Source organism: Oratosquilla oratoria, chromosome 35, assembly GCF_046742065.1.
Source record: "Oratosquilla oratoria isolate Oo_2021 chromosome 35, ASM4674206v1, whole genome shotgun sequence".
Taxonomy (NCBI): domain Eukaryota; kingdom Metazoa; phylum Arthropoda; class Malacostraca; order Stomatopoda; family Squillidae; genus Oratosquilla; species Oratosquilla oratoria.
In genome coordinates this window covers 29,088,668-29,113,373 of record NC_134811.1, presented here as the reverse complement: position 1 = coordinate 29,113,373, position 24,706 = coordinate 29,088,668, and the positions used below count along the sequence as shown (strand labels likewise).

The 24,706-nt window shown below is 40.2% G+C and overlaps 1 protein-coding gene across 1 annotated transcript; it reads left to right on the top strand.

Annotated features, from left to right (window-relative positions):
• LOC143018623 (tektin-2-like) lies at positions 1-24,588 on the top strand. Its single transcript, XM_076174152.1, has 8 exons — positions 1-500; positions 1,463-1,570; positions 2,974-3,123; positions 3,807-3,941; positions 4,297-4,503; positions 12,058-12,201; positions 20,331-20,521; positions 21,553-24,588. The coding sequence occupies exons 1-8, from the start codon at positions 363-365 to the stop codon at positions 21,749-21,751; spliced, it is 1,272 nt and encodes a 423-aa protein (XP_076030267.1). The 5' UTR covers positions 1-362; the 3' UTR covers positions 21,752-24,588.
• Positions 24,589-24,706: the final 118 nt, after the last annotated feature.

Below are 24,706 nucleotides of genomic sequence, written 5' to 3'. Positions count from 1 at the left end.
GATTCCATCACCTGATACACAGAATAGTTGCTTTAGTGAACTGGTATATAATATCACAAAATAAATATAATCTCAGGCTGATTTGTAAGTCTAAAAGTGTACGATTGTATGTAATTGTGGAACAATTGCCTAGCTGAAGACGTTAAAGAATAGTTATTGTTTTCCTTTCCTTCCAAGTTTCCGCCTCCACTTCCTCCACACGTTTTTGTATTATCTTTCATCTTCCTTTTCCTGGTTTCATTTCCATCTAAAAAAAAAAAAAAAAAAAAAAAAAAAAAAAAAAAACCGATCACAAAAGGCAAAGGTGTCGATCGTCTGTGTCGCAGGTAAGGGCCTCCTAGTGCGAGTTCCTCGACCTCCTGATGGAGTGGGAGAAGCCCCTTGTGAGGTTCCTCCCCGAGGACTGGGATCGCAACAACGCCACCCTCCGGAAGACGAGCGAGGACCAGCGCTACGCCTCCCATGACCTACGTCAGGAGACCACCTACGTCAGGAACCAGGTAGGCAGGCGATTGCTTGACCATCAACACGAACGCTCGCGCGCACACACACATGCAGGTACCCCATTCTGTTGGGCAAGCGTTGTGTGTGTAAGGTCACAGTAGTAATCATAGAACGGGCCATATTTAAGTCCTGAGTTCTCATCTGGGAGGGTAATAATTGTCGGTCACGAGCCCAACACGTGATCCAAGACCATGGTGAATCATATACACACATACACTAGAGCAAGGGTTCTCAGCCTTACTTGGACCATTCACCCCTTTCACCATTTGTCTGAATGTCATTCCCCCCGCCTTTCCAAGATTGCCTGTTTCAAAAAGTGCATTCTAAATAATATGCAAGTATTACTAAAAACCCTTTTATTTTTTCCAAATTAGTATATATTTTTCCCATATTAGTATAATTCCAGCCCAGATAGGCCAAAACCTATAATTGCTTTCCTCACCGCGTAAACTGAATGTGGTCACAAATCACCCCCAGAAAACCCAAAATTTCCCCCTGGGGGTGAATTTCACCCCTAATGAGAACCCCTGCACTAGAGATACTATCTCCCCATCTTTTCTCTCTACCCACCTCCTCCATCTCCCACCTCTCTCCCAACTTCTTTCGTCTCAGCTGGAATTTCTCATTTTTCAACGCCAAATGATTAATTTCAGCTTCAGGAAAGCCCTCTGAAGTCAACATTAAACCCTTATGTTTATTCAGGCTGCCGTCATAAGATTTTATTCAGCTAAAGGCTGGACCTCTTATTGATCTAGTTACAATATGTAGACGCTGCGTAGCTTTTCCTGACTAGTACATACACTAATTTATATTTAAATGCATTTTTTTACTACTCAAGTACAATCTCACAAATGTGGGAAGTTTTATATATATTTATAGGAACATAATTTAGTTGACGGTTATGTCTATCTGAAGCGATTCTTAGATCTAAAAGAATTTTGTTTCTAATCGAACGCAGACGACCAACAAGACCGCCTGGGACCTGAGCAACAACACGACTCGGCTCGAGGACAGAGTCAAGGAGAACAACACACTCAAGGAGGACCTTGAGCGGTCCCTTCGACAGGTGAGTCTTGCCCTCCCCCACTCCCACTTCCTCCCTCCGAGAGTCGTTCTACGAGAGGCTCTCTCTACCTTTTCATTTATCTATTTTGTGCCCATTTTCTCTGATGGCGATTTTTCCCATTTTCTTTCATGCACATTTTGTATGCATTGGCGTGGGAACCGTGGGTAGGGGCGCCAGAGGTGGGCAAAAGCCCATCCAATAACATTGTTGGGAGGGAAGCTGGTTCTTACTTACAGACAGGATAGGTAAGAGGGAGGAGAGGGGGGAGGGTGAGGGTGTGTATGTGTAAAAGAGTAAAGGAGGAAATGGAAGGAAGTTAGAGTTATAATAGATGTGGGGCAGACCCACTTGCTACTTTGGTCCATCCAATGTTAAAAAAATAATAATAATAAAATAGAAGAAATAAAAAATAAAAGAGAAAACAAATAGATAAACAAAATAAATAAAAAATAAAATAAAAAATAAAACAAATTAATAAATACAATAAATATATATTTATATAATAAAAAAAAAGAGAAATAGATAAGATAAAAATAAACCAAATTACAATACCACAATGAATAGAAACTTCTTGTTGTGACATAGACTACAGCATTATGTTCAGTACGCAAATAAATTAATTTGAAAGTTCTTCCACACAATCTTTTTCCGTTCCCTGTCACCGATTGCTCTAGTTCAAAGGGCTATCCACAAAAATAACAAAAGATAAATAAACAAACAAATGAACGATAAATTAGATAAACGAATGAATAATTAGAATAATAGATCGAAATATACCGTACCGCACTTGACCAATCAGACGATAGTTCCTACCTCCCGCAGTTGGGGACAAAAGAACACGCTCCAGTGTCCACGACCTGACGCTCTTCCTGAAATAAGTGAAGTTTCTGAATATTTTTCTCAGGCCACTGCACATAGTCCCCTTCCCCAAATAGATTGAACTCGCTTCAATATATATATATATATATATATATATATATATATATATATATATATATATATATATATATGCATATGCCTCGTTCTCTGGACATAATTTCTGGTTCTGTGCATTCGTATACAATTTCACTCGCGACGCAAATGTCCTTGAAGATCATGTTCAGCTAACGTGGCAAAACCCACAGAATGACATGACTAAAGCGATAACAAAGACACCTAAACAGTATGCATTACAATCATGCTGCAAGTAGTCGATAAGCACATAATTGTATGAATACAACCTTTTATATACCTCTATAATACGAGTATATATGTATATAACACATATATACATATACGTATGTATTTTTTGAGTGAGGGTTACCCGTAGGGGGTGTTGCTAGTTTTTTTAATTATGGGCAATGAAGGGGTGAACTTGTGTTGGAATCACTGTTTGCCAATGTTCCTCTTGTTTGTTTGGACAGGTGCGTGAAGAGGTGGCCCGCCTGGAGGAGGCCAAGCGTGTGGCAGAACAGGAGCTGGAGGCGCACCAGATGCCCCTCAAGACCGCCCTCGAGTCCCTCATGCTCCGCGAACGACGAAGGGAGATCGACCTCGTCAAGGACGAGGTGGAGGTATGGGTGCGACTGTTTTGACGTGGTCCTCGAGGTAAAAAACAGTTTGGACGTGATTCACGGGCCGGACCAAAAACTCGTTAGAAAATCTGACGTTTCGGCCAGGAAGTGGAGTCCTTTGGTGTTGTGTGTTTGACAACTTTGACAAGATTTTTTTTTTGTCTATCATTATAATTTTCAAAGATCATACTGTAATCATCCTGTAATGCAGTACTATATTCCTAGTATCACTATACCTTGAAAAATCTAACAAGATCAGTCACATTAAATAGAGTCAGTCTCACCAGTATTTTTTTCCACATCCTGGTTCCTCCTTCACTGGTACAGTTAGTGCGACTATATTAAAACGGTATCGCTAGTAAAACCTCCACGATCCGCTTCCCCAGACTAGAAGTTTAGTAGTATAGTTAGTGTGACTACATCCTTCAACTTTATATTCACTGCCAGCGCCTCAGCCTACCGCTGTGGCGCGGTAGGCATCAAACCCGCCTTATGATTCTAAATGCTGATGATGACTGCCACTTGCCTTGGCTACACAAGAACGCAGAACAGAGATGGTAACTTCGATCGAAGCTAGGCGTCTCCTGGCGTGAGTTCCCAGGTCTGCATGTGTCTGGCTTAACGAGTTTACTATAGATTCTGAGTCAACTGTAACGCTAACACTCCACTCACTCGCACTCTAGGAACACCTCCATAAGGAGATCGAGGTCCTCCAGCGCTCCAGGGCCGACCTCGAGAAGAAGGTCCTCGAGGCTGTGTCGCACTTGAGGGTCCTTCATGAGGCGCGACAGAAACTCGAGGATGACATCAGAGACAAGGTAAAGTAGTGATGATAACGTGGGTTACTAAGGTTAAGATGAAACTTGAGGGTCAGGGAAAGATAGGTGCACTTGGAATGTGGGGGTCCACCTCGACTCGAGTAGGAGTGACCTCTAGAAGGCGAGTTTGAAGCCGAGAGCAAGACAAAACAAAGCGTAAGTAGACTACCCCTCACAGAACAAATGTATAATTGGACAACCCCCCAAAAAAATACATTTGAATGAAGTAATTGGACATACAACTAAACAAACCCAAACAAATAACTCAACTGATCCATTAATATGGGAATGAATAAAAAAAAATGACTTTGGTACCATTTCTTTCTTCTTAACAACCCCGACGGCGACGCTGAAGGAAGCAGCCCTAGGAATAGATCGTCGTCAGGCAGTGCTGACCATCCATGACGCCGCCGTCTCCTTCAAACCCGACGCGACCCGGATCCCCACGGGCACCGTCCTCCCGGCGGCGTGGATGAAGAACTCGCAGGACACCATGGCAGCAGCCGAGAACGCCGTCAGGGCCTCTGAGGGCCTCAGGGACGCCACCTGCGTCGCCATCCAAGTGAGTAGGACCAGGTTCGACCCTCGCGGGCTCTTAGGTTAGACCGCTGGTTCTCATCTTCTGGTCCATGGACCCCTGGAGGGCCGGGGAGCTGCTCAAGTAGCTTCACAAACAGAAATCAAGTAGGAGTTGGGGAATGCAGAACGATTAAATTAGTGTTGAAAAGTAGTCTTTCCGTAAAGCTAAAATCGACTAAAACATATGAATCTGTTTTCCCTAAAAAAGAGCGTAGACTCAGAGGTGACTTGATACAGGTCTTTAAAAGATTCTAAAGGCAATTGACATCAAAAGTGACAAAATTTTCACACTGAATGAGAATCAGACAAGAAACAATGGTCTCAAACTGTCTGGAAATAGACTTAATTTGGAAGTGGGTAGAAACAACTTCGCCAACCGTGTAGTTAATGAATGGAATAAATTTCCTGTAGAGGCAGTGCAATGTAATGCAGTTCGAAGCTTTAAGAATCATCTAGATAAACACCTAAGCAAGATGCTGTGATGACTATCATTTATTTGATATTATCTATTTGTTATACTTTGTTTATTATTATTTGCTTAATTCTCATTTATTATTAGTTATATGTCAATTTATAATTATTTACTATTTACCTGTTTGTTTATTATTTAACTATTTCTATGCATTTATGCATTTTATTTTTGATATTATTAGATTGATTTATTCATTTATCATTATTTTTTCACATCCGACCTAGATGTGGACTAAAAGGTCTCCTGTCGGCATGCTCCGCCTTTGTAGTCCTTCATAAGGCATGGGAATACGTGACGGAAGACAAGTTGAGAACCTCTAGAGCAAGGTCTAAATATACAGGTCAGACCGTTTGAATTCTTCTGCACAGCTTCTGACGTCATTAGGCTGGGTCCATTTTCTCTTTGTGAAACACTGAAGAAAACTGTGAAACGCCAAGGAAGACAGGAACTATAATATTTTATATATTATATATATATATTATATATCATATATATTATATATTCATATATATAGACAGGAACTATAATATTTTATATATATTTATATATATATTTTATATAATATTTGTCAGAATATAACTAATTGCGTGGAGCGGTGCGAGCGAAGGGAACGTCTTTCCCAAACGACGCACCAGCTTCAACTGACAGCTATAGGACCCGCCAACCCCACTTTGAACAGCCAGGTGACGTTCACGGGCCCGCTGCGCCAACTCCCTCGAAATTCGGTCGGAAATGGTTAGACCTTATATTCTTAGATCTTGCTCTAGAGTAGACCGAGGGAACGGGACTGCTCTATGACAACACACGAGCACATTGCACCTCCCTCACTAGACAACACCAAGAAACACAAACCTCTATTATGTACAGGGAATCGAATAAAAAGGAAGTTGAGTATGGCAGAATCAGCTAATATCCACGTAAACAAAACATCTATACATATTCATCTACAACCCGAAATTTCGCTCCCGCCCATGAAAAGAGATTCACAACAACCCAATGGCAGATCGCCGGCAATCCGTGGGATGGCATCGTCCATTAGTGCCCCATTCCAGTAGATAGATATCCAGCGTGGTATGAATCCCAACAGAGATGTCAATTGATCAATTCTTCCATTTCGAGTCCACTACTGAACAAAGGCCTCTCCCAAACCATTCCACGATTCGCACGATTGTGGCAACCTTTGCCTTGTTACTCTTGTAAAGCGGCCCATACACGATCAATTATATTGCGCAATTTCATTGTCAATACTCTGAATTGACAATTAAATTGACCGTGTATGGGCGATATATCGCCCATACACGGTCAATTTAATTGTCAATTCAGAGTATTGACAATGAAATTGCGCAATATAATTGATCGTGTATGAGCCGCTTTAGTCTCTCCAACTGCATGTATCAATTTTCATCCAAGTTTCTGTCTCGATACCAAACAGTATCTCACGAAAATGACATCTTAATCGTGTTGAAAAAGGTTTGTGCTTCAAAAAGAAAATTGGGAAACTTGTAGGAGCAGACCAAGAGGAAGACCTCCAACAAGGTGGATTGATGGCGGGAAGGAGAAAGAGAAATAGTGATGATTCAGAAAATTGGGTGTAACTTGCTAGACAGAAGAAGATGGAGAGGCTTGATGTTGGTGGATATAGATCTGCAAGAGGTCAAAGATCCACCAGAGTAATTATATATAAATTCCGTGAATATTAGCCAGAAATATTGAGGGAACTTCATACAAGTTAAACAATGCTCTCACTTCTGCATATTCTGTACACTTCAGCAAGCACACACGCGCACATATGTATGTATTTGCAGTCTACTTCCTATCACGGTCGTAATCTATTACAACCCACCATAAAGATACTGATTTTGTTGCGCTGAGAAAACACCAGGAAGTGAGTGGCTGGGACTGACACACGCTCATGCAAATAAAAGCAACAATTTAGACTTTACAAGGAGTCGTGTGTTCGCACCTGCGCGTTTCCAACGTTGCCATACCTCCTGCATAGCAACAGGGTGCCACTTCACAGCCACAATATATACGAATATGAATTATATATATATATATATATATATATATATATATATATATATATATATCTGTGTGTGTGTGTGTGTGTGTGTGTATTTACCTAGTTGTACCTAGTTGTATTTTACGGGAAGGGGAGCTATGCTCGTGAGGTCCCGTCTTCATATCTCATTTTATCTAAACTATTTTTAAATTCATGTATTGTTTTTGCACACACCACTTTCTCATCTAACTTGTTCCAACTGTCTATTGCTCTGTGAGGAAAGCTGTTCTTTTTCAAATCTCTTCTATAGTTGTCTTTTTTTATTTTCTTTCCGTGTCCTCTTGTATTTCTGTCATCCCATTTTATCAGATTCTCTCTATCAGTAATTTCTATGCCTTTCATGATTCTGTAAATAGCTATCAAATCTCCTCTCTCTCTTCTTTGCTCTAGTGTCTGTAGTTTAAGTTTTTGTAGTCTCTCTTCATATGATAGTTTTGAGAGTGTTGGTGCCAGTTTAGTAATTGCTCTTTGTATTCTTTCAAGTTTTTTTATACATTTTTTTGTACTTGGTGACCATATCGTTGCTGCATATTCCAATCTTGGTCTTATCAGGGTGATTAGGATTTTCCTCACCATTTCTTCATCCAGGTATGTAAATGCCACTTTGATTGTTCTTATTAAATTATAAGTTTCTCCAAAAATCTTATTTATATGTTTCTCAGGTGACATATTATTCATAACAATGACTCCCAGGTCCCTCTCATTTTCTACTCTTTTTATTCCTTCTTCTCCCAAATTATATGATCCTGTTATTCTGTTTTTGCTTTTTCCAAATTCCATTATACTACACTTTTTTGTATTGAACTCCATCTCCCACTTCCTACTCCATTCTTGTACTTTATTTAGATCTCTCTGTAGTGATTCACAATCCTCTTCAGTTTTCACTCTTTTCAGTAATTTTGCATCATCTGCAAAGAAGCTCATATAGCTTTCAATTCCTTCATCCATATCATTAATATATATAGCAAACATTATTGGGGCCAGAACTGTTCCCTGCGGGACACCGCTTATTACTTCATTCCATTTTGAGTGCTGAGCTCTTATCACTACTCTCATTTTTCTTTCTTGCAAAAAGTCTTCCATCCAATTTAGCAATTTACCTTGTATTCCTCCTTCATATTCTAATTTCTTAAGCAACTTCTTATGTGGTACTTTGTCAAAAGCTTTTTTTAGGTCTAGAAATGCACAATCAGCCCATCCATCTCTTTCTTGTATTATATCTATTAGTCTTGAATAGAAACATATTAAATTGGTGACGCATGATCGTCCTTGTCTGAATCCAAATTGCCTTGGATTTAGCATGTTGTTTTTTTTCTAAATATTTTACCCATCTACTTTTGATAATTCTTTCACATATTTTTGCTATTGTACTTGTTAGAGAGACTGGTCTATAGTTGGTAGGTTCTTCTTTATTTCCTCCTTTATATATAGGTACTATATTTGCTTTTTTCCAATCTTCTGGAACTTTTCCTTCTTTTAAGGAACTGCTTATTATGCTATGTATTTTGTCTGCCAGTTCATTCCTACATTCTTTCAGAATCCAGTTTGCTATTTCATCTGGCCCATGCGATTTTCTGACATCAAAATTACCCAAGTGTGTCAATATTTCATTCTTCGTTACTTCTATTTCTTCCATAGGGGGGACTTTTTCCTTCCACTCAATCTCTTCAGGTTGTATATTTTCCCTTGTAAACACTGATTTAAAATGTTTGTTCATAATTTCTGCCATTTCCATTTCCTCAGTGTATTCAACTCCTCCTTGTCTTAATTTCTCCAAGTCTTGTTTGTTTTTCAGTTTATTGTTTACAAATCTGTAGAATAGTTTTGGTTGATCTTTACACTTTTCTATACCATCTTTTTCATATTTTCTTTTTTCCTCTCTGCACTTTTGTACATATTCATTTCTATAACCAGTATATATTTTCCATTTTTCAGGTCTTCTGTCTTTTTTCCATCCGGTCCAGGCTTTGTCTCTTTTGTCTTTTAACTCCCTACAACTTTTGTTGTACCAGCATTTTACATATTCTTTTTCTTGTTTTTGTCTTGGGACATACTTTTCCACTCCTTCTTTGTAAATTTTTGTCAAAATATTCCATTTCTCTTCCACTGATGTTTCTTCTTTGTATATTTCTTCCCAGTTTTCTTGTTGGAAGAATTCTCTTATTTTATCAAAGTTTGTTTTTTCATACATCATTCTTCCTTTTCTATATTGTTCATTTCTTTTCATATATTTTTCTTCATTAAGTTCCAGTTCAATCAATATGTGGTCACTTTTACCTATTGGTGTTTTATATTCAATCTTGTCCACTATTCTAGGTTCAGATGTAATTATTAAGTCTAGCCTCGATGGTTCTTCTTCATTTCTATACCTAGTGTTCTCTTGTATCCATTGTGTCATTGAATGGTCAGTAATCATCTCAAGTAGAGCATTTCCCCATGAGTCATCACCACTCTTTACTGTCATTTCTTCCCAGCAGATTTCTTTGCAATTAAAGTCGCCCATCATAACTATTCTTCCTCCGTCTTCCATTATTTTAGTTAATGCTATCTTTGTGTCCTCTAACATACTTTTATGTTCACTCTCCTCCCATGAGGCTGTTTTCGGAGGCACATAATTGATCACAAATTTTCTGCTCTTCTTATCTCGGTCTTCCACTTCTATCATAATCATCTCTACTGTATTCTTTCCATATATGACACCTTTCACGTTTATATCCTTCTTTGTCAGGAACATAACTCCACCCCCTTGTTTTTTCTCTCTGTTTCTAATCCAATAATTGTATGTATCATGTCCTACACTGTTGGGTGGTAGTGGGCCTTTTAATTTTGTTTCTACAATTCCCATTATGTCCGGTTCTTTTTCTTTCAAATAATCATTCAGTTCATTCAATCCTGTTATCAATCCATCTATATTTGTGTAAGACACTCTTAGTTTTCTGCCACTTCCATTGTGTTCTCTGTTTCCCTTATGTTTTTCTTTAGTATGTCGAACTGCTTTATTTTCATGTTCACTACTCTCCAATAGAATCTCTCTTTCTCTGACTCCGTTCTTTCCTCGTTTTTTGCCTTAGCTTCAATTCTTTTCTGCTTTTCTGCCTCTCTTTCCTCCTTATTCATTTCTCTTTTTATCCATACCTTTTTATATTGATCATTTGTTGCTAGTTTCCCTGTCTTGGATAGAATTTTCTCTGCCGTTGTTTGTGACCTGAATTTAATCTTAATTGGTCTGGTCTTATCTGTACTATATTTTCCGAGTCTGAATTTTTCCTCAATTTCCTTTATAATTTCTGGTTCATCTTCCTGGACTAATTTTAATAAACTGCTTACCCTTTCATTTTCCTCCTTGATTCTTGCGGTTCTATCTGGGTTATGTTTCTCTTCCATTCCTAATATAATTATACATTTCTTTTTGTCAGCTAATTCTCTTACTATATTCTCCTTCTGTCTCATCACTTTAATAACTGAGTCTTCATTATGTTCTTTCAATTGCTGTTTGACTATGTCAGTGAATGAAACCTTATTCCCTTCTTGAGTTATTCTCCAATTTTTAGCTTCTGTAGCTATTTTCTCACTGTTTTCATTACTATTCTTCTTCAATTTCTCATTCTCCTCCTTTACATTTCCTAACTGTCTTTTTAGGTCCTCTACTTCTTCAGTTAAGTTTCTGTTAGCCTTCTCTAGTTGTTCCAATCTTTCAATTCTCTGGAAGATGGAGTCTACCTTACCTAACTTACGTTCCAAGTCCTCGATCACCTTATCAACTCTCTCCTCTAGTCTTATCAGTCGGGGGGGGGGTTGTGTCCCCCCCACCCTCTTTAAATCCCTGGAACATATTCTCGTCACTTTCTACTGTATTTCTCCTCTCTATACTTCTAATCTTTACATTTTTATTTGCCATTTCGTCATCCGGTGGTCGTTTCATGTTGACCTTACGCCCGTCTGCCTGGGCCAAGTCCTCCACATCCTCATTTCCTTCCATTTCCCCAGCAATCCCTCACCTTCTCCTCTTTTCCTACTTACCTACTGCCTCACGAGCAATTTCCCCCCCCCCCCCTGCAAATACAAAAAGGCACTTCTCTTTGCGTTGGTATCCACAATCTGCACTTTTCTTCAGAGCGTTCGTCAAGCCGTCCGTTCGTTGAAAGTGTGTGTGTGTGTGTGTGTGTGTGTGTGTGTGTGTGTGTGTGTGTGTGTGTAGGTAATACACACTATGGATTCCAAGAAACTTTAAAAACTTTAACAATTCGATCAGCCAGTAGCCCACTGCAGAACGAAGCCCTCCCTCACGAGCCGCACGACTGAGCCAGCCTCTGCCACGTTACTCCTGCAAATTCCTCTATATCGTCTCTCCTCCTATGTGGTCGTTCTCTTCCACGACCGTCATATCGTGGCTTCCAGTCAGTAACACGCTTGCTGCATCTGCCATTTTCCCATCTTCCTAAGTTCCCTGCCCAAGTTCCACTTCCTTATTAACTTCACAATGCCTTCGACTCCATTCTGCTCTTTTCCTTGTCTTTCAATGTTATACTCGACATAAATCTCTCCATTGCTCTCCGTGCCTTTGTCATTTTCAAAGATCCATAGTTCATGGTTGAGATCATACAGTGATTGTAAAAATTCATAAGTATGTTTCTATATTTACCAAACACTTCCCAACCAGTTTTCTGGTTTTTACGTATATATAGTGATCTTTAGCACTTGGTGTAAATATTTCTACCCTTCAGTTTCATCAACATTTTCACCATCGATCATAAGTGCTTTACTTTTTACTTTCAAATTGAACATTTATTTGATTTTACTCTTGCTCATCCTCAAACCTATTATGAAACTCTTTGTTGGGATTACTCGGCATATCTTGGAAGTCCTCTATTGTGTGTGTAAAAAAAAAAAAAAAAACTAGCGAAACGGATCAACTTCCCGCAAAGCTCTCGCATGCCACACAATTCGAAACTTTTATGAACCGGGTTCGATGCCTTACGGCTGTCCCCCTCTCCGTCTTTCAGACGGCCCTGCGGAACCAGCGGACGCAGCAGGCGGCTACGAACTACGCCCTTCGCCGACGCCTCCACCAGGAGACGCGGGCCCGTGACGAGCTGCAGTGGCAGAAGGACAAGCTGCTCGGGGAGATACGGGAGGCGGAGGAAGAGGTAGGTGAGGTGGAGGAGGAGGTAGGTGAGTGTAAGGTGGAGAAGGAGGTAGGTGAGTGTGAGGCGGAGGAGGCAGGTAGGTGAATGTGAGGTGGAGGAGGTGGGTGAGTGTGAGGTGGAGGATGAGGATGAGGTTGGTGAGTGTAAGGCGGAGGAGGAGGTGGGTGAGTGCGAGGTGGAGAAGTAGGTAGGAGGTAGGCGAGTGTGAGGTGTAGGTGTGAGGTGGATGTAGGCGAGATGGAGGAGGTAGGCGAGTGTGAAGTGCAGGAGGAGGAGGAGGAGGTGGATCGGTGTGAAGAGGAGGTTTGTGGGTGATGCACCTCTAAACACCATTCATCTTATTATTATTCACATTATAATTATTAATAATATTATTAGCATTATTATTATAACAATTATAAATATTTTCATTGTGTTTATTATTACTATTGTCACTATTATCCTCATCATTATAATTAGTAATTGCTGTTATCTTTTTGCTGCCTTGTATCTACTCATTCATTTTATTTGTTTTCCTCCTACATTCTCCTCCCTTTATCCTACTGCTCCTCCTCCTCCTTCACTCTTTGTCTTCGATAACATCTTCCTCACCATCATCCGCGAAAAGTAAATCGAATATTTAGGGATTCGCGATTCTAGAGTGCATGGATGGGCTTTGACTAGAGTTAAAAAGAACTTGAGATTGTTTTCTTTTATGTTTGAAAGTATGGCAAAAGTTTAAGTTCAGTTTATAAATAGGTAGATAGATGAATAGATAAATGGTCAAACGAATAATTGAATAATCAAATGAATAAACAAAAGGATAAATAAAGATAAATATCTACACAAATTAATGAATAAACACAATCAAAAATTAATATATACAATAAACAAATGAAATTAATAGATATACAAATATATACATAAAATGCAATGTCCGCAGCGGACCACTCCGAAGAAAATATAACTAAGAACCTTACCTTTCGAAGCAAATAGTCAATTTTCCTTTTCTTCCAGTTCAGACAATGTAAAGTCGTCGCAGATGAGTGCGATTGATATACGGGGCGATAATGGCATTTCTACCAAACCGTTCAGGTCGATAGGTTATCGCACAGGGACCGTTGTATTTTTAATCAAGTACGAAATATTCTGGAAGTTGACTTTCGTGCCGACTCGAACGCCTCGTACGCGCAGCCATTGTTTCCTGATTTTTCTGTTAGCTGTAGTATCCGGAAAGAAATGATTAATTCAGTGATTTTGTTCATTCTCTTATTAATTCATTTATTCATTCATTCATTTATTTATTGTTAAGGTAGGGGTTAAAAAGTTTCCCTCATTCTTTTTTATTTGATCGTTTTTTGTGCTATTGGAGAAGTGGTTTCTTCACATAAATGAAGTAAATTCTAGATACAACTTTGACACACGTCTAGTTTCCAAACTACCTTATTACAATATATCTAACCGAAAACTAGAAATCACAATGTAGAGGATCTTAAGAAAGTTATGAGAAATTAGTTGTATATTGTTTGCAGTTGATTAATAAAATAAATTAATAAAATAAAACAAATAATAATAATCTTTTCCCTCGAGGGGGAAATGTCACAGAGGTGAATAAAATCGGCAAATAACATCCAGGGTAAAGATACAGCGTCATCAGATACGTCAGAGGCCAGTCGGTGCAGTGGGGACATGCGGAGGGTACTCTATCTGTGAGATTGCGGAGGAAGATAGCGAAGAGTGGAGAAGGAGAACACATGCAGTCGGGTCTCACCCCCCCTCTCCCTCCCCCCGGCACTCACCCCCTCCCTACTCCTCGGTTATAACCTTGAAATGACCTGAGCACTTCGGGCTGAGGTCGAGCATCGAGGACAGTGTCGACCAACAAGTGACCAAAAGAAAGTTTAGAAATTGAGGAAGGCGAGGAACCTACACCACGAGGCGCCGAGTAGCTGCGGCCGAAGCCGTCATCTTTGCCCTGCTATGCGCTTTGGGGGACAGGTAATACACAGCCACAGCTGGGAATCTGAGAGGAGTGCGGGATTTGAATCCATAACAAAATGAATACGAGACCAGCACACTGACATTTTAGAGAAAGATATGAACTATCCTGGATTAACTGTATATAGCTTTAAAGAACATACACCTAGGCAGTCAGCCAATCAATCAGTCAGTCAGTCTATCCCTATGGGAAGAAATCCAGACATTTCCTAGGTTAATTATGTTGCTACGAATAGACACTAAAGCTAACCAAGCTGCCAGTCCTTCAGTCTGTCCCTTTAATTAAAAAAAATCCAGACATTTTCTGGATTAACCATAACTTTAAAAAACACCACGGATAACCAATCAGTCAGTCATTATAAAGGATTACAAAGTAATGGTTATAAACTGGACAAATTTAGATTTAAAAAGGAAATAGGCAATAATTGGTTTACTAATAGTGTGGTCGACTAACGGAATCAACTTGGTAACCATGTAGTAAGCGCTGAAACTATCAGTTGTTTTAAGAAACGATTAGACAACTTTATGGATGGGAATGACAGGTGGTGATGGATACGGAGCTGCCTAGTGTAGGCCTTATGGTCTCTTGCAGTCTCCTTCATTCTTATGTTATGTTCTTTAGGAGCATGCCAACAGGAGACCTTTGGGTCCATAACGAGGTTGGATGCGAAAAAATGATTAATGAACAAATAAAAACAAAATAAATGAATAATGATAATATAAATCATAGTTTATAATAAAATTATAATATTGGTAGGTAAATAACACTAAATTAATACAATAATTGACAGGCAGTACAGCATATTGCTTAGGTGTTTATCTAAATGATCTTAAAACTTCGAACTGTACTGTATTGCACACCACTACCACCACCACCTCATCTGATGGTCACTAGCACGATTCACGTGTAACATTCACCCACAAAACAACGTTTACACACACATCTTTCATACACACAACTCATGATAAATAAATCATGCATTAAAAGTACATTGAGGGAAGTTGCTTCACTTTCTTTTCACCAAAAGTGCCCCCCCCCCCAAAAAAAAAAAGTGCCGCCCCTGGGTATTGCCCCCTCCCTTGTCGGAGCCCTGCGATGCACTGCCTCTGCAGGAAGTTTATTCCATTCATCCACTACACGTTTGGCGGAGTTGTTTCTACCCACTTCCAAATTAAATCTACTTCCTGACAGTTTGAGACCATTATATGTACTTACGGCTAACTATTCCTATCTACCCTCCACACACAAACACACACGTACACGCACGCAGACATTCACTTTTCTGTATGTATATTTGTCTCTTTCACGATGACTGACAGTCTCGACGCGCCATTGTCGTATTCCCCCCCCCCCCACACACACACCCAGACATTGTGGGTAACCTCACCAATGACCCGTCACATATTTGTTTATTTTACATTATTGTGTGTGAGCACACCCTTGACCTCACATCCACGAGACTACTATAATTTAATAAAATCACCCGACGACAGATAAAACAAGATAAAATACCAACCAATAGGCAAGGAAACAATCACGATAAGCTAAGCCTAAGACCCAAAATGAATAAAGTCGCCTGACGACATTCGAATAAAAATTAAATGTACCATCCGGTACGGAAGGGGCCAACTTTTTCAAGCGTGTCACCTTGCCGATGAGCTTAGTCGAGTTGTTACATGTTTAATTTAATCCAGCATCAGTGAACGAGATTAAGAAAACACCCAGACCCACACACACACACACACACACGACAGGTAACAATCATACACAAAGGAACAACCACTCAGGCACGCTCAAGCCTTTGTGTGTTTGTGTGCTATTCCTGGTCCAGTGTATTATTCATACACACGCACTACACAAGCGTGCTCCGCCACGCTGCATACATATGCATACGTATGCGCATTCACATACGAAAGCCGTCCCCTCACACACACGGCTTATATTTGTAGTGGTTAAGGTCTGGGACTGCCAAGCTCAGTCCCGAGTTCGCGCCTCGCTCGTTGAGGGGTACCGCAAGGATCAGTGCTGGCACCGGTGTAGTTTCTTCGGCCGTCCACGACACGACGTCGTGCTCTCAAATAACCATGGGTGTCTATGGACGCTTTCACACGTCACTAACACGACCGCGTGTGAAAGCGTCCATAGACACTCATGGTTATTTGAGAGCACGACATCGTGTCTTGGACAGCACACGGCGAAAAGTCGATACGTGTGGAACGAGAATTAGGGCCCCCTTTAATACCACAACCCCTGACTTGGATAGGTCGGTGGTCCCACATTGGGCTAAGCACTTTCATTAGATAATATAACGAAAATTGAGTGGTGGATTAGACTACGTGGAAAGTTTAAAATAATAATAATACATATATACACCAACGGCTTTTTCCCCTTACAAAGGAGGTAGCCAAAAAAACAAAGGCATAAAATCCACTCCCACCCATTCCATCCCCCATATACTCCACTCCCTCTTATCTTGGCTCCTGGATGACTGATCATCCCTGCATCTCGCCTACTGCCCTGGGTCAGATGCAATGTAGCAAGACACAGCACATCCACAGCAATGCCGCTTCATTTAATCGGTGACTCCCCCACCCCCTCCTCTGTCTCCTCATGCAGATAAAAGAGAGAATGAGGAGAAATCCCTTTGGACTGCGTCAAAATATCTTTCACACACACTCCCATGCATCACAGCATCATCCAATACACAAACATTCTCCACTCACCCCTATCTTCTCCTTTCCTTCTTCAACAGACATTCCCCTCTTTCCCAATGGCCCTTTTACCCCATCCATCCATCTCGTCCTTGGTCGCCCCCTCATCTTCACTCCTTCCATCTCCGTCTTCCACACCACTTTTATTAATCTTTCTTCATTCTTTCCATGTGTCAAACCATCCCAATACTCTCATCAACCATATCTTCCAATTCCCTTTCTACCCCCGCTCTCCTCCTCACCTTCTCATTTCTCACTCTATCCAGCCTAGCAACCCCTACCATGCTTCCCAGGCATTTCATCTCGCATTTAAACTCTTCCTCTCTTATGCTCTATGTTTCTGCCCCGTACAGTGCTGTCGGCACAATCACTCCATACAATCTCCTCTCAGCATCCATTTCTAAATGTCTATTTTTCATTACACTTTTTAACCCCCCCAAGGCATTTACATGCTTCTCTCAATCTCCATTCTACCTCTACCTCCACTCCTCCCAATGATTGATGATGATAATGATGAGATGATAACATGGTTATACGAGTAGCACGGGCTAAAATACAACTCTATCGGTAATTCCAAAACAACCTAGAACGGGTCTAGCGCAATAAACAAATATACAAAAAATAAACAAATATAAAAAATAAATAAATAAATAAATGAACGTCTTGAGCCCAACGGCAACAAAAGAAAATGATAATCTCATGCACAATAGGCCAACATCAACGCTGCCCCTCCGCCCTCCTGTCCGCTCGCTTGGTCAGTGGCGCCGGGGGTCGCTCAGAATATCAAGGACTGTCCGTAGTCTACACACACCGGAGTATGCACACCGCGCGCGCGCACACACACACACACGAGATCCCATGAACATTTCTCCAATCCAACCCATTACAGTTGGGTAAATATAAAGTAAACATACACATACACAGTTGCAAGATGATTGAAGGGAATATTCAATCATTTATATGTCCAGCGTGCACATGCACGCAATTAGTACAGGATGGAACGTCCGACGTCTTCTAAGAACTCCCAAGGGTGGTCCTATTGTGTTTGGCCTCACAGCGGTCATTTTGGGCCAAGCGCGCCCGAGGTCACGCGGACAACTTGGTCCGAGCGGCTGGACACCTGTTCGAACATTGCCAAATTGCAAAATCAGCATACGACAAATATATATTTTTATTTATTCCCTTTTATGAATAAATCTATGCATAACTACCGAGTGTCCACACTCAGTTCATGCACTGTATATTGTAGAAATGAGTAAGGCTCAGATAGTAAAGGATAAATTGTATACAGCTAACTATTGTGGCAACAGCCACCATGTGCATGTAAATATTACCATTGGCAACCGCCAGTTTTCCTTGGTGAATGATCCGAAAATGTAGTTCAATACAGACGAGGAAAATAAAAACACCAACTCGTTTGTCTCAACACCTCCAAACTCACTGTAGACCACAACAACAAATCTACAACACACACCAAGTATAACAGAGGCAGATGGAACAGCACGTGTGTAGCTCTTCCTGCATATCACAATGAAGTACACACACAAACACAAAAGCAAGGGCAGAACGTCCAAACTCTTAAAGGAATGTAGACTATCACCAGAAAAAATTCAAATCGGGGAAGTCGTATCCAAACCTAAAAATTAACGCAGACATGTTACTAACACTTCTGTCGTCACAAACCTAAACGATGTGTGTTTATATTTAATAAACGAATAAACTAATAAATAAATAATATAAAATCAACAAGATACCGGGCAACAGACTGTTCAGCTGGACATAAATTCCTTTTTATACATTTCTGTTTTTTCTATATTTTTTTCTACAACTTTTTTTGAGTTCCTTTTCCTTGATTTGGGAATCATTACTATTCCTTTTCTGGCTGCCCGCTATCTGCCCCATTTGGCCCAAGTCAGACATATTCCACCACTCCGACTCGAACGCACGCCACCAGGCCTGTTGCTTCTTCATCTGTTACTCTCCTTTTGTTTGCGTCCGCAACATACCAATCCATTTGGCCATGCCTTCCATTCACTTCATACTTAGAGCACATTTTCTACTCATTAAATATTTTCCCTAATGGCAGGCTATTCTATTCAGCTTGGAGAGACCTCTGGCCCAAAAGAAGTTAAGTCTTTTATGTATAAGAGAAATCTAAAATAGCTCACACTAGTTTAGATCTCTGGGCTCTGGTTGGCATCCCTTCACTCCCGAAGATTTTCTTTTGATCCCTCATTTCCAGTTCTCACTTTTATTTCTATCAGCATATTCAGGTAAGTGCTCAGTCGTTTATTTGAATTAATTATTCATGTTCGCAAGTAACAACTGGTGCCAGCACCGATCACTGTTGAAACTCCTCTCGCTTATTCTTCGGCTCCCGAGAGTTTGTGCAAATGAACGTGTTTGTGTATAATAATTATAATAAAACCAGGTCTAAGGAACCCTGAATATTTGACCGCAATGTACGAATTTTGCGTTAGAATATGAAATATTTCCCCCCTTATCCTTTCTGCAATTGGGACTTTAAATACATTTTTTAAACCTGTTTAATCATTTCGCAAGCCAATAGATATAATAGGTAGTAAGGAATGGTGGAAATGGGCAGTGGTGATGGGGGGTGGAAAGGGGGGGCGGCACTTAGGAATGTAAGGGCTCTGAGTATGCATATATTTTTGTATTTATATATTATGTATTTACCTAATTGCAGTAAACTGGAAAGGAGAAAAACGCTCCGATTTTTTATACTTAGCCTCAAGTTCGGTCCCAACTTGGTTTACATCTTTAATTTTCAATTATCACGTTTAGATTTGAATCCATGTATTGGTTCAGCTTGGGCTATATCACCTTGTAGGTCATTTGTGTGTGTATGTGTTTCTGTGTATATGTAGGTGTGTGTGTGTGTGTGTTCTTACGTAATTGTAGTATGCACGATACGAGTTACATTCGTCTATTCGCTTCCAATGAAGAAAAAAATTCAGTCTGAAACGTGAGAAACCCCACCCGTCTGTGTCTTCTATATTAATGGTTTCCAAACTATCTTACACGACGCCCCTTTTGCTCCCAGCACACCATTTTTTTGTATCTATATGAAATTATATGATTATATATTGTATAGAAAACGGGTGGGGTGACTGACAGAATTATACTTTGCACGTATGTAACAACAGATATTTGTTCTTGGAATTATTCAATTCTCATTAAATAATTTTTTAGCAGATGAATTCACGTACCTTCACCTTGTGTCCTCCTCTTGCCTCCCAAGGGGAGGGGGGGGGGCGGACGTCCCTTTCTTTAGGAACAACTGCCAATGAAACACTTTCCATCCCAACATAGTGAACAGAACCACTATCGAGGTCATTCACCACCGCGCCCTCAACTTTCAAAGGATTACAAAGGCGGAGCATGCCGACAGGAGACCTTTTGATCCACATCTTTCGCAGGTGAAGTCCCTCGAGGAGCAGCTCAGGGACTCGACCCTGCCCCTGAAGTTGGCCCAGACCCGACTCGAGAACAGGACGGCCCGTGTACGGAACGAGCTTGTCCGGGACGCTCCCCAGGAGGGCCTGACGGAGGAAGTAGCTCACCTGATCACCACACGAGACCGACTGCGGGACAACTTAGAAGCGGTCATGTACGTGTCATACTTCGGTTTCCTTTAAGCTAAATAAAATCACCTGACGGCGACCAGAAAAAATACACGTCTAGTGTGGATTAACATAATTTAAGAATGAAGGAGACTGCAAGAGATAAGGCACTCGGCAGTTCCATGTCCGTTATCACCCATCATCCATAATTTTATATAATTTTTAAAAGTAAATTATTTCAGCGCTCACTATATGGTTACTAAGTCTATTCCATTAATTAACCACTATTAGTAAACCAGTTCTTATCTATTTCCTTTTTAAACCTAATTTTGTCCATTCAAAACCCATTATTACGATTTCTGTAATGTCTTAGTGTGATGACTTTGTTTGCATCACCTTTGTTACCCTTGACCCACATGGATATTCAACCTGTGGTGATGTTCCCGTTGCCTGAATAAAATCACCTGGCGACCAGTAAGAGGGTCAACAGATCATCACAACAGACATGAACGGCATCGGTGTGGAGGGCGGTAGCCATTTTACGAATATTTACACGACTTTTATCAACTTACAGAATTTATTTTTTCATACGAAATTACATCTACATTTACATACTTTTAATAATCTTAGGAAGGGTATAGGATATTCAAATATCAGTCAAGAATACTCGTGTCTGAATATCAGTTACTACAGATCAGGGCCGTATTATTCATGAGACTAATTTGGCTGAAGTCAGTGGGACTTTCACTGACTAGTTCTTTTTTTCCAAACAAGAATATAAGAACTGTGAATAGAACTCTTTTGAAAATCTTTAAAAAAAAAAATGGATACAGGGCCCTGTGATGCAGTACCAGGACCAGGCTGTCAGCTGTACCACGTATCAGAAAGCCTGCCTGGCCCAGTCTTAGGATTAATACGGCTCTACTTGAGATTCCTTACACTAAATTAGATACAACCTCATATTAGTAATAATTATCATATCTAGCACAAAAAACAAGATGACATCAACTTACTTCATCGTTGCTACACACACGTCTTAACTCACAAAACCTCACCCTGTTATGATTCCGCTTTCCAGGACAGCTCTTCATTCCCTTCAGCGCCACCTACGGGTGGTGGACGAAGATCTCGGACGGAAGAACCTGTCTGTCAGCCTCGAGAAGAAAGTCCAAGACGTGAGGGAGGCCCTCGGGAAACGTAGGCCTCCCCAGAGCTTGACAGAAGCCAACATGACCGTCACTGGGACGTTGCGGTCCCACCCGGTTCAAATTCTTTGAGGTCTCTCGACGACTGATGGCACCAAACCTCGATGAACCATATTTTATTCTTTTATATGAACCAACGCTACTGTTGCATGATAACGACTTCCACTTAATCTGTATTTTTTTGTATTTTTGTAGTGCATTTCCACAAGAATAGAATTAAAAAGAAAAATAATTCTATGAAATAAAAAATTGAAACTGAAAGCACAACATTTAAAAGACCAGTTTACCGGTCCACATTTTCCCTTGTTTATGTCCAGGGATAGTCTGGTTTAGTCTTTAGTTTGTTTGCCTTCAAAGTAGTGCCCGATTAGTAGTCTGAGATCGGGAAAGCACGTGACAAGGATGGATGATTCAAAATTGTAGAATAAAGTCAACCTTGACATTGCGTAAAGGGTCATTTACAAGGTCAAACGGTTTGTCGAACCCGGTTTGTCAAACAAGTATTTGAAGTGATGTTTAACCGTGTGAATGGAGTATTTGGTTGTTAATCACGTTTTTCAAACGGGTTTGACAACCAAAGACCCCATTCACACGGTTAAACATCACTTCAAACACTTGTTTGACAAACCCTTACGTTTTCCAAATACTTCGAGAAGGATGGTGGCTTGGCGGATGAGGATGTAGTGGAGCATGGCGATGACTTCCCTACTCAGTGTACGGAAGTTACGAAACTTCCGCAGCAGAGGGAGACTTGTCAAAAGCTGCAATGCATCAGTCTGGCTTCTAAGCCACTTGAATGAGAGGGCAACATACTGGAGTGGGGTTGGGTCCAGTCGCTCTCCGACCGTCATACCTAGATTGAATTATTTTAGTTTTAGTTTAAGCTCATCTACGAGTAAGTTGCACTAAAGTGCTGATTCATTTTTGTTTATTTATCTATTTTTGTTCTGTAGTATACCTTCATTTTGTTCTCATTATATGTGAAGTTCCCAGTTTACACTTTCTTAAGTTCCCTCGGTACATTTCGTATTTCGGCTGGGAACAAACATCGTCACAGTTGTCTATTCTCTCGATCTTATTCTCTCTGCATACTACCATCTTGGGAGGATCAGTCATTATATGGTATTTTTTCTTATCATTTCACTGATGTAGTGAAAAACCCGTTATGTTTGCCAACAGTCAATATATTTCACCCTCGATTGTGTGACGGAATGTCTTTTTTCGGCGATAACAAGCGACACTATCCATGCGCCAATCAGAGGTTAAGAGAGATCTATAGTCAGCAAAAAGGAGTGATTGTAAAAGCTAAAGGAAATAATAATTTATTTTTGTGCGGAGTTCAACCTCCAACGAAAAAAAAAAAAACATCGTGTGAGAATTCATAAGCCGATGCAGTCTGTACAACACTGTAACGGAATGCCTAGGTGTAGGGGTTTGAGAGTTATACTGAACTGTATGCTAACAGTTTCTTGGGCTATTCTTTGGGTTGGATTTGCAATGGAGTGCATGTGGCTTTCTGTTGTTCTGGTGCATACTCGCAATTCTTAAAGCTATGATGATAAATGGTTGGATGAAGTATGTAAAGTAACACGTTCTTTGTATTATTTGTATACCTGTACAATTCCACTGTTGCAACACCCTGAAGATGGCCGTGCGCCGTTGAAATACTTTGATTAAATACTTTGAACTGTCTTCTGGAATTTTGTTTAACGACCTCACGCCATGGCAAAAATTGTGAATCGAGATAAAAGAAATATATACAAGTTTTACTTGACTTACATAATGATGGGGCGAGGTATTGGCGATGGATGGGGTACAGATAGATGGGGAGATTTGGGGGATGAAAAACTGGTGATTTGACTAGAAAATGCCTATTTCAGTAAGATCTGGAGGCACTGGTAGGTCTAACGGACCAAGATGTAAGTGATTGTATGTGTTTTGGAATAAAATGATTTTCGTTTGTTCTGTATGGGGAGTAAGATTAGTTGGTGTACATCGACCTCATGGTACGATGCAGTGCGCAATGACGGGCCCCTGGGGGTGGTGGCTGAAGACCCCCCCCCTACCCCCAATTTTTTCATTATCTCGTTGCAGGCGTCGATAAATCTGCCTCGTGTACACCGATACGTGGCAGGATTTTTTCCCACCATTAAAACACTTCAGTGAGAATAATTGAAGTGTATTTAACACATAAGAGGGTAAATCTTAAATATGTAAGATTAAGTATTACTTTTACCCTATATTTTGAATGAAACTAAAGTGAGAACATATACTTCAATTTAAATGTAATATCATTGCATTCGTGCTACAGAGTAATATTTCTAAAGTCGTCTGTATTTATAAAATTCAGGTTAGCCCCCCAAAAGTATTATCTACATTTACGAAATTCAAGTTAGCAACCCCCACCTCCCGATTTTTCATCCTGGATCTGCCACTGGCAGTGCGCCTCAGTGGATACAAAAAAAAATGTTTAAGGTGTTTGTTTTTTATATAGGGTTACTTTGGTGATACCCATGTGATGGAGAGGACACAGGCAACATTTCCACTAGTTTTTCCAAATCATGGATTACAAATTTTGCAGATATGAGCAAAAATATTGTAAACTCAGACCTACAACTTGTACAGCAAACATTTTCACAAAAACATACTCATGAGAGTATTTTTATCAAAATGTAGTGGCTGGGTTTAGGCATGCACATACATGACAAAAAAAATACAATAAAATAAAAATAAAAATTAAGAAGTGATGTGGATTGAGGTATTTTCTTATATGGAATCTCAGCATCCTGTGTAGAGATAGGATGGATATCTCATGTAATTATTCTTTTTGACAGTGGTCTTTGGTTACCTTTTCTTCAGCAAGTTCCTCGAAGTGCTCTGACTGTACTATAGCTGAGGCACAACTCCCACCCATAGATGATGCCCAAGGTTTGTTTTAGACTATTGCATGCTCTACCTATGCTCCTCAGAGATGTATATACATATACCTAGGGTTCCCCCCCCTTTACAAGAGATGTAGCCAAAGTT

Excerpts from the sequence above, each read along its gene's own strand:
- LOC143018623 (XM_076174152.1), top strand. The coding sequence starts at position 363 with ATGGAGTGGGAGAAGCCCCTTGTGAGGTTCCTCCCCGAGGACTGGGAT. Across the intron at positions 1,571-2,973 it reads TTGAGCGGTCCCTTCGACAG|GTGCGTGAAGAGGTGGCCCG; the intron begins GTGAGTCTTGCC and ends TTGTTTGGACAG. Across the intron at positions 3,124-3,806 it reads TCGTCAAGGACGAGGTGGAG|GAACACCTCCATAAGGAGAT; the intron begins GTATGGGTGCGA and ends CTCGCACTCTAG.